The sequence below is a fragment of the Otolemur garnettii genome, unplaced genomic scaffold, assembly GCF_000181295.1.
Source record: "Otolemur garnettii isolate 467f Iridium unplaced genomic scaffold, OtoGar3 scaffold00020, whole genome shotgun sequence".
NCBI lineage: Eukaryota > Metazoa > Chordata > Mammalia > Primates > Galagidae > Otolemur > Otolemur garnettii.
Window position 1 is genome coordinate 805,371 of NW_003852415.1, and position 11,375 is coordinate 816,745.

General features: G+C 40.8%; 1 protein-coding gene across 1 annotated transcript in view; it reads left to right on the forward strand.

Moving 5' to 3' along the window:
* LIN52 (lin-52 DREAM MuvB core complex component) overlaps window positions 1-9,551 on the forward strand; it is a 119,048-nt gene extending 109,497 nt beyond the window's left edge. Inside the window, exon 6 of the mRNA XM_012803425.2 lies at window positions 7,845-9,551. Within this exon, the coding sequence (XP_012658879.1) occupies window positions 7,845-7,900 (56 nt within the window). The 3' untranslated portion in view covers window positions 7,901-9,551. The remainder of the gene's footprint in view (window positions 1-7,844) is intronic.
* The last annotated feature ends 1,824 nt before the right edge of the window (window positions 9,552-11,375 follow it).

Consider the following 11,375-nt stretch of genomic DNA (forward strand, 5'->3'; position numbering starts at 1 on the left):
TTTTTTTTTTTTTAAGGCAAACATGAAACAGAGTTTATTGAGGAAGAGAAAGGTTAACAGCAAGAGCAAGATACTTTTGCCATAGATAGCTAACAGAGTCCCATTGTCACAACAAAGAAAAGGCCTCGCAGCTACTTTTGCTCTTGACAATGGCACCAGCACCAGATGCTCTCTCATCTTAGAGGTATTAAAAAGTGCTTAGTCCTTAACTGGAATTATTGATTGCTTAGTGGTACTTTTCTTGCAGAGAACTGACACTGAACTAGAGCCTAGAGAAGAATCTCACTCTGTCAGACTTCTCTGGAGCTTCTCTGCTGTACGCCAGCTCTGTGCCGTAGCGATGGGAAACTTTCTGTGAGACAGAAATCAGCATTATAAATCACACTGGTTTTCTTTTGTTCTCTTCTAATTCATTATAATACCTGTTAATAGCTAACTCCATCTAAAAGGCAACTTGGTCTTTCAGAAGAATCTCTTTCTGTCACAAAACTTGTCTTTCAGTTTATTTAAATTTTCCTAGTATCTAGGACATCCGTATTACATATGACTGACTTCACTGTTCACCCAGCCTCCTTCATGCTTCTCTTCTGCACAACACATACAATGACTGACAAGTAGATCCCTCTTGTTACAGCTATTAGAGTGCATTCAAAGTTTCAAGCACTGAAAAAGTAATTTTTTTAAATATATATTTTTTTAGAGACAAGGTCTCACTCTGTTATCCAGGTTGGAGTGCAGTCATGCAGTCATGCAGTCATAGCTCACGGCAACCTCAAACCCCTGGTCTCAAGTGATCCTCCTGCCTCAGCCTCCCGAGTAGCTAGGACCATGGGCATGTACTGCTATGCCTAGTTAATTTTTTTTTTTTTTTTTGAGATGGGGTCTCATTGTGTTGCCCAGGCTGGTCACAGACTCCTGACCTCAAGTGATCCACCCACCTCACCGCTCAAAGTCCTGGGACTATAGGCATGAGCTACCACACCCAGCCCCCAAAAGTAATTTTCTTAAAAACTATGATTATTACAAATGGCATCATTTCTGCAGAACATCTTCTTTGAAGCTAATTAATTATGTTTTAGTACATTTATTTTAAACTAAACTAGGATTTTTTGTGCTCCTTTTTGTTAAAAGTTACCTGTTAGTATAGTTGAGGAGGGTTGCTGCCTCTCATACCCAATTTTGCTCTAGCAGGGCTTAATTTGCCAGAGTAGGTGTCTTACACAGATATAAGTCACTCATGTTACCATTTGTTTTGCTTTGAGGATTTTTTTTTTTTTAGGTTTTGGCCGAGACCAGGTTTGAACCCGCCCCCTCCAGTATATGGGGCCAGCACCCTACTCCTTTGAGCCAAAGGTGCCGCCCTTTTTTTTTTTTTTTTTTTTTTGGAGACAGATGTCACTCTGTTGCCCCAGGCTAGAATGCCATGGCATCAGCCTAGCTCACAGCACCTTAAATGCCTAGATTCAAGCCATCCTCCTGCCTCAGCCTCCTGAATAGCTGGACTGCAGGCACCTGCCACAACACCAAAGTCTTTTTTTCTATTTTTAGTAAATTGAGGTCTCTTGCTTAAGCTAGTTTCAAACTCCTGAGATCAAGCGCTCCTCCTGCCTCAGCCTTGAAGATCTTTTAAGAAATAGGCCTCATTTTGTGACTCCTGGTGCTGTACATGCCCTTATTTGATGCATACCTGGTACCTCTTGTGAAGCAGTGGCTAAGGAGACTCCAGTGCTCACCATGAGTGACAGAAAGGCCAAGAAAGATGTGAAGACTGAGAACAATGGCATCTGAAGATGGGAGTATAGTTCTGTGGTGCAGTTTAAGTTCAAGAGGCATATACCACTTAATAAACTAATGAACACCTATTATGAACAATAGTTTATCGTGAAGCTGGGTGGTTTCCAATTTGATGGGCAGCCAACTAATGAGACAGATGTACCAGTTGAAAGTGGAGTTTGAAGATACAATTGATGTATTCCAGCAGCAGACAGAAGCGAACCTTCTAGTCTATTATAAAGGGAACCTGCTTTTCAGTCCAGAACTCCATTCCCACAGGCTGAGAACGCATTCTCAGAGAACACCTTGGTTGTACTGTATCCTACTCCAGTATGGATTTCTTTCTTCTTTCATTTGTCTCTTTCTCATTCCTTTATTGTACAGAGTGACTGGCATTTGTTCACAAGCATATTGCCTTTTTCTTTTTAGTAATCCATGATAACCATCAAATGGAGATGGGATGGGGGAAAAATACTGATTCTGTGAACATAACCCTTTCTCCATTGATGGCATTTTTATTCCACTCTTATCTTTATAGTTTATGAAGTTATTTTTCTCTCACCACTCAACAAAAAGCAACAACGAAGGCTTGGTACCTGTAACTCAGTGGTTAGGGCACTGGCCACATACACGTGGGCTGGCGGGTTCAAACCTGGCCCAGCCCTGCTAAAACAACAATGACAACTACAACAAAAAAATAGCCGGGCGTTGTGGCAGGCACCTGTAGTCCCAGCTATTTGGGAGGCTCAGGGAAGAGAATCTCTTAAGCCCAAGAGTTTGAGGTTGCTGTGAGCTGTGACATCATGGCACTCTACCGAGGGCAAGATAATAAGACTTTGTTTCAAAAAAAAAAAAAAATCCACGTATACCATGTTCAATTTTAATGTTTTTCATTAGTAGTTTTAAACCCAAGAGTCATTTTATAACTTTTTTGTACATACTTGTTACATGTAGGACAATATGCTTTAAGTAGGGATAAATTACAATAAACTGTTTGTTTGAAATGAAAGAAAAAGATACGCAATAGCTAGCATTTACTGAGTCTTATGTGACCTCTTTATTAATCCCACCTGGAACAGATGAGGAACCTGAAGCTCAGAAAGATTACTTGGTAACTTGCTTGTGGTGATCCAGGGTCAGTATAGGAGCTAAGGTTCAAATCCAAGTGTCTCCAGTGCTACGTAGACATCTTGTTCTTTTCACAATGTTATGTGGTCTCCTGTGTTTCCTGGCCACTCTTGTTAGAGTTCCCTAAAAACAGCCTTCTGGATGTGAGAAAACTAGTTGGAAAATAACTTCTTTACTCACAAATGTTTTTAATTATATTGAAGCACAGAAATGTTCAAAATAGTTTGCACTAGAATTGAAAAGCAAACATTATAAGTTTCTTCCATTTCATTAAAGAGTTATTTAATCTTTGCATTGTTCCCTACATAAAAGCTGAGCAGAATTTTTTCAGGCAATTGCCTCAAAGTTATAATCTAGAAAATCTTTCCGTAAGAAAACCCATATGTCATTGGAGAAAGGTGCAAAGCCCTGGCAGAGAGGGTTGGTCTTGAGAGGGAGTCTGCACCCAATCTCGTTAACCAGGGTGCCTCTGATAATCCCTCATCCCCTCACCAGTGAGAAATCAATCTGTACCACTGAATCTTTTTCAACCGGCCACCAGAAAATTTACTGCAGAGAAGACAGTTTGGGGATAGTCATTGTGGAAAGGAAGCCAGAGGCAAGGCTAAATGTAAGATGGAGGAATTGGAAAGTCTAAAGAAGAGATTATATTAAACTACACACCACCTTCAGAGAAAGCAGGAGATTATATTAAACTTCGTACCACCTTCAGAGAAAGCAGGATGGAGCCCTCCTTTCATCCCTGACCTCTCTAAGTATACCAAGCTGTTTACAGCTACCATGAACCTGGCAGCCATAGAGGTAGTGCAAAGAGGGCAGTAGAAACCCGGAAGTTGATTGTAGTTTATCCATTTGCTGCCTTTCAATGTGTACGAATAGTCCCTTCTCCACACTCCGCAGCAATTCACGTTAACCCTAACTGCAGTGACAGTCTGCATTGTGGCTTTTCCAGTTGTGATCTAAGCACAACATAGGAGGACCTATAAATCATGACTTGACGAGGGGCTCATGATTCTTTTCTGCACAGTAGACACCATGGTGGTTGATGATCAGTGGATCCCTCTGGGCATAGTTACTAGAATGGTAGTAGTGTTGACTTCCTGTTGAAACTTGTAGTCCTGGAGAATAAATCCAGAATCAGAAAATAGTTAATAGAATTCACTGACTAGATAAAACCCTCTGAGCAATCTTGTTGTCTCTAGAATTATTTTCTATATAATACATTCCAGGGAAAAAAGAACCAAGAGAGAATGAAGGACCTGGAAGTGCCAAGCTGAAGAGCATGTAATCTTATCTTGGCCATTTATTCTAGAATTACACCAAGCTGTTACTTTTGGGAAGAAGAAGGGGCAGAACTAGGCATAGGGAAATGGAAATATCTCTCCTCTGTAAGGAGGCAGTAGCCATCACTAAAGGTTTTTCCCCAAGGAGATTTGAAATTCTTGGTGGGAGTTTTTTTTTTAGTAAAACACATTTATATATAAAATCCTACTGGAATATGTGTGTGTGTGTGTGTGTGTGTGTGTGCACGCGCGTGCGCGCACGCACATGAGGAATATAGAATAGTAGCAGAAGGCTGTCTCCCCACTCCTAATGGGATTTTGTAGCAGCATGTGTGAGTTTGTTTCAGAAGTCAAAAATGAACAGATGTTGGTATAAATTACCTCTGTGTCTGATGTCTTGCAAATTAAAAGCGCGGTTGGCATCACTAAACAATTTCACTAGGTTTGTGGGGGGCGGAGGGTGCAGTTAGCAGGCGGTGATTACTGTAGCAGGTTGGTAAGAATCTTCACAATTCCGCAGAGCAGAAGAGCAAGGGTAAAGAAATGGGGAATAAAATAAGGGCTATATGAATTAATCAGAGATGTTAACATCTCTGATGACAAGTGAACAGGAGGGCACATGCTCTGGAGCAGCCCCTGACCCACAGCAATTTCTTGGTGCACAGAAAGGGGTTGGTGCTTAGGATCTGATTTATAGGGCCCAGCCCTCTTTTAGGGAGCGGCTGTGTCACACATTCGTATATCTCCTATATGGGACTGGCGAGTAGGGAAACTTTCTCCCCTCCCATGCAAGAGATGATGTCTTTTGAATTACTTCTACTTTTACGGTGGTTTCCTACAGCTCTGTGTAGTTGGATTAGGTTGAAGGGGGAGGAATGATTGAGTGGAAGGGGGTTGTTAAAAGGATTGGTTAAATTCAAGGAGAGCTTGCCACTGGAGAAACTTCAGAATGTCCATTTATTTTTCCTTTTAAGCCCTTTAGTCCCTTAAATAGTTTAGGTCTTTAAAAATTCTAAGTCTTAAAATATTATTCTCCCATTTGGGAAAAACAATAAGGAATTGGTAAGTGTCGAGGGCAGTAGGTAGAAATCATTAGGGAAATCAGTGTGGTGCTCCAGGCCCAGGGCTTTAAAACAAGGCTCAGTTCTCCCTAGTAGAGTTTTGTATCACCCATGCCTGGTTTCCAGAGCACCAGCTTCTAACCATGCTGCAAGATCACTTGTTACCTGTTTAAAAGACCTTAATAAGCATTCAGAGTAGGCAGATAACTCATCCAATAGAAATAAATGATGAGACCCACTTTGCCCAAAAGTATATAAAGTCCCCTAAGGCTGAGGGGAAAGAGTCCAAGGAATGAGGGGATATTTGAGATTGTAAGCCTCCATTATCACCATGTATTCATTCACTCAGAAAGTACTGAGCGCAGGTTGGGCACAGTGGCTCACTGTAATCCCAGTACTTCAGGAGGCCAATGCAGGAGGATCACTTGAGGCCAGAAGTTCTAGACCACCTTGGGCAAAATAGCAAAAAAAAAAAATTTAAATAGCTGGGTGTGGTGACATGCACCTGTAGTCCCAGCTGCTCAGGAGGCTGAGGCAGGAGGGTTATTTGAGCCCAGGAATTTGAGGCTGTATTGAGCTATGATCACACCACTATACTCTAGCCTAGACAAGGGAGAGTGAGACTTTTCTAAAAAAAAAAAAAAACAGCATGGAGTGTAAAAGGAAGAGAACTTAATTACCCACCTCTGGAAGTATTATGTTAATAATTACTACTATATCAAGCATCTTGATTATTGTTAATATCCAAGGGAAAAATCATGCAGGTAGCATTAACATACTGCCCATTACAGGTGAAGAAACTGAGGTTCAGCATATCATCCAGCTGCTAAGTGCTAGAGCTAGAACTAAACTGAGTTCAAATCCTGTGTTCTCTGGAAGAAGCTGCCTCTCATAGCCAAGAAAGTACTTGATTGAATTTTTTTTAGAGTAGTTATTCCATGACCCCAGATCTCTCCATTAACTTGGCATTACTTCCATCAAGGGAAATGATTTTCCTTGCCTAATAAGCCAAATATGTTTTAAAAGACTTTTGCAATGTAGAGAATGGCGCACAGAGGACCACTAACTAGTCTTCTTATTTGTGTGTGGAAGGGAAGGAAACTAAAATGTATTGTACCCCTACTTGGTTCTAGTTCTTTTGTATATTGTCATTCAGGCAGCCAACATTTATTCAGCAGATAGGAGCTCTAAACAATCTCTGCCCTCAGTTCTTACATTTTAGTGGTGGGAGACAAGCACATAAACAAGTAATTGCATGCAAGTCTTGTGGGGACTTTGACTGTACAGTGTTTTGTGTACATCTACAACAGAAGGAATGGTCAGTTTGATTTGGGCTCGGGTGGGGTTGCAGGCATATGAAACAAGACCTGCACTAGGGCTTCTACTCCTAGTTAATGGGATTTCCTTTCCTTTCACTGGAGTTCAGGAACTAGTGGAAGGGGATATATAGCTAGAAGTTATTAAAAGCCTCCCTGTGGTGACAGAGTTTGTGTTGTTTCTTCACTGTACAAATGAAAAAGGAACTGCTAAACTTAAATTGGGGCAGTGGCGAGTGGGAATTTACTAATCTAGTACCATTTGCTCTTGGCTTGGGAAGGAGGCAAGGGCCAAGGTCCTCCTCATTCCTTGAAGATGCTTCCATGGCTACCTGACTTCTTGGGAGGCCACACAGCCTGCTTTGTGCGCACTGCATGCTTCCAGAAGACTTCTGGGTTATAGGGCCAGAAATCAGAAACTTTCAGCACTGTTAAATTCATTTAAGAGATCCAAAAAGATGACCCCATGGGATAAGGGTGAAGGGGGTGTTATACTACGTATGCATTTTAAAGATTTGTTTGACAGAGCTAAAACGTGGGGAGAGGGTGCTTCTGGAGTGGGCCTTGTAATTGAGAAATGTTTTGCTTTCATTTTGGAGCCTATATGTGGGAAAGTAGCTGTATAAACCCACTTGTAAGTACAGCATTCAGAGATTGATGGTGCTGAAAGTCAGAGAAAGACACATAAACCTTGCCTGCCTATATTAAATATCTAAGGACTGACAATGCCAAGAGAGAGAAGACCAAAGCTCTATAAACCCTACTTTATTACACCATCCACAGATGAACTGCACTGAGGGAATATAAACCCTGTTATATTACAGTATCCAGGGACTACCAGTCCTGAGAGATGGGGTCAATGATCTCTAATTTCGATTTGAGATTATAAATGTCCAGAGACCAACAACCCAGAGAAGACTGTAATCTTGGTTGAATTTTAGCCTCCAAGAGCAACCCCCCTGAGATAGTGAACATGAGTATTAAGTTAAGATTCTTGGGAGAGAGAAAGCTAGGTTTGGGGGGAATTCCCTGATAGATTTTTTAAAGGTGAATGATGAAGTCTTCCCCAGTTGGCCTATATAGCAATTGCCAACTTCAGAATAGCTTTGTATGGTTTTAGTTGTCAATAGTGGTTTGTTTTTCCTCCTTTTTGGAAGTTAATAGTGATTGTATCTGTTGTGATATGTAACTTAAATCAATTTGCATTTCTTAAATTAAATCTTCCTATGATCCTTTTTTCAGATTTCAGATTTTCATTGATCTTTCGTATGCTTTGATTTCAGCCAGAGAAATGACACGGGGGAAATTCCTCAACATTCTAGAAAAGCCCAAGAAGTAGCAGCTGCTGGTGGACAGGATGTCCTGGGAACTGTAACCAAGCTTCCTTTCTAGTGCAGCTCTGACAATGCACGCCTCACTGCTTCTTCCAGGGAGGCCAAGGATGGACCTCCAGGACTGTGTCCCTCCCCTAGTCCTGGCACGCTGCACCTCTGAGGACGCTCAGCAGCAAGAGAAGAATCTGCTGTAACCAAGGATCATTCCAGTCATTCAGTCAGCTTCCACACTTTGACCTTCTTACCTTCAGAGGACTTAATTGTTCTTAAATATCAAAGTCCTGCTTTATCATTTCAAGAAGTGATTCAGGAGCCCCAGGATCTCACAGCTGATTTGACTCAGTCATGGAAAAGTCATTTGTGACATTTTGATTGAATGGGTACTTTTGAGTTGTACTTCATGTCTTCACATATTTATGAAGTTATCAGTTTCTGATAGCTGTACTTCATGTCTTCATGTGTTTATGAACAAGGAGACCAGAGACCAACCAGATTCTGGATCAGGCCATACAGCCTGACCTGTGAACAATCCAATATATACTGAGTTCAAGAATCCCCAGCTGGAGAAACCAGAATCTTCTCAAAATGCACATGTGCTTTTTAAACTCTGCACTTCTCCTGATCATCCCATCGCCCAGCCCTACCTTCCAGTTCTGACTCTAAGCAAAGAGATCTCTGACTTAGTGAGTCCCTCCAGGAATTAGCCTGTATAGGAAAAGGCCCATGCAAGTTGCATTGGGCTCTAGACCTCAAGACCAATCTAAAAGTGACAGAAAGGACTTTTAAGTTCTAGTTAATCTGTTATAGATTCAAGCAAGAAAGTCAATATGGCCTGAAAGATAGGAGAAGAAAGTGGCTTATAGGAGTTCCCATTTGGTTGAAAACTGGAGGCCATAGTTGACCTTACAGGAATATGCTATGAGATGATGGCAACATTTTGTCCCTTCTTATAACACATATCAGATAGTTCACCTATATAACAGAAACTTACACACATGCGTGCACACACACACAAAAGAAAAAGAGAATTTCCTGACTTAAATGCAGCTCTCATGGAGTTCTTCACCAGTTATCTGCCTCTGTATTAAAACCTGAAACTCAAGCCCATGGATAAAATCCACTATCTGTGATCTCCATATTTGTCTTCTAGGCCAGAACCCAGCATCTGATGTTTTGACAAGTGCATGGAGTTTTCTTTTTTTTTTAATTCAACAGATATTTATTGGCCATTGGAAATGTGTCAGCCACTTTTCTAAGCACTTGAGGAGACACTTTAGTGAATGAAACTGACAAATTTCATGCCCTCCTTAGCCTTACATTTTAATGAAACAGGACAATAAATGAAAAGCGTAATCAGGAAATTATACCTTATGTTCTAAGTAGATGAGTACTATGGCACGATATATACTTGCATATTTAGTTTACACATTGCATCAGACCAGTAGCTTAGAAAGCTTCTGATGTGGAGGGAACATTTTTTAGGGTGATTCTCTCATGCATCCTCTTGTGGTGGTGTTAAGTGGACGACTGGCAGTAGCTTCTGTGGCAAAGGGAAAATAGAGCTTCTCGCCTGTGTGGATTCTCATGTGAGTTTTTGCAGGTTGGTTTTGTGGCTGACAGACTTCCACACGATTCATGGAGTTTTCTTTATGAAAAGAATATCCTATGGCAAGAGTCTGATAGTATTTGGACACAAAAGTTGCTGTCAAGTGTTTTGGTCTTGAATGTCTAGAGGACAGCACTCTTCAATTTAATAGCTGGTCCATTGACTATCTTCTGACATTTGTGCCTTGTTCCCATGCTACAATTAATGCCATTTGACCATCCATGCTACTTTATTTATTGAAAGAAAAAAAAATGAACATGAGACACAAAGAATAAGTATGAGAAGTGAAGCCTTCTGCTGGGGTGCTGCATAGAAGGTTAGGTTATAGAAGCTGCGATTTTAAGTTGAGCTTACTATTGACATTTCTTTATCTCATTAAACACGGTTGATGTGTGTGTGTGTGGCAAAAAAATTGTGCCATAATGTCCAATTATTCCTTTGCTCTGTTTTTGAGAGTTGGTGGCATTAGGCACTTTTAAGTGTTTGGGAAAATTGATTGAGATACCTCCCCCAAACCAACTCAAGTCTATAACCAGAAGCCAGGCAGTGGGTTTTCTGGTCTGCTTTGGCCTCCTTTTACTGTCATCTTACTCACCAGCACTTAATGTAAGTAGATGTTTTAGAATTGCAATATTTATTGGTTTTATATTTGTCGTCTTAGAAATGTTCATGATGTATTTTTATATTAATAATATAAATTTATGTACAATGTGTATGTGTATGTATTTCAGGATATTAGAGGATTATACTTTGTATGTGATGGTTTCTGTGTCTTCATAATAAATATGTCCCTTTTATAGGAGGGTGAGTTTTTCCTCAGAAGACTTGAGTTGTACATGTAAAGCAAAGAGCTAATCAGAAGTACAACTATAATGACCAATAATCCACGAGCTTCCCCTTTGCTGTCTTAGTGGGTGGTTTCGTCTTCTTAGTCTCTCAGCTACCAGTCTATCCTACCAGCCAATCCTGCTCATTACTGCTCAACTCCCTAAAGTAGTACTTAGAAACCTTCTATACCTCCCCATGTCCACTAATAAGGTCTGGAGCTCTTGACCTGGCATTTTAAGACTCTACATGTAAACCTAATGGTTTGGTTTCCTTCCTCTCCTATATGTGAAGTCTCTGTTCCAGTTACTCTGAACAATTCCCAGTTGCTCACTTCAGCACCTTTGCTCATGCCAGTGAGTTTCTAGAGAGTCTCACATCCCTTTAGACCTATCAAACCTATCTTCCTTATAAGCCCTCATGATGCGGTTGGAAGTGATCCTTCCCCCTGCCTTCCTAACAGCATTATATATGTTGACTGTGACTCTTACCACACCCTTCCTGCCTTCTGAATTATAAGCTCAAGGTTATACCTGTCTCCTACACATCTAGTTCTTCAGTGTCTTCTTTGAACTGCAGTTTAAGACCTATCTAACTGCAGACTTTGTTATACGTGACGAATAGAAAACAAGTATTTTTCTGCCACCTATAAAATTCCTTAGTGTGAGTTTTGACCATGTTCAAGAAGTATAGAAGAGAAAGTACTCATTCATGCAACTTCTGTCACCCATGGATAGTTTACCTGCTCTAGACCAGACCAGACCCTTTTAGAGAAAGCATTTTGTGATCTAGAAAAGCATGGCTGATTGACTAAACAGGGGCAGCATTATGAATGTCCTAAGTCCTGAGAGACTGTTTTTCCAATAAGTAATTACTTGTCAGAAGATTTTTTTCCCCCATTTCCATTTGCCATTCCAAATATTATCCTGTAATGCATGTCTTGGCTTTTAGGAGCACTGTCTTTTTTTTTTTTTTTTTTTTGAGACGGAGCCTCAAGCTATCCCCCTGGGTAGAGTGCCATGGCATCACGCTCACAGCAACCTCCAACT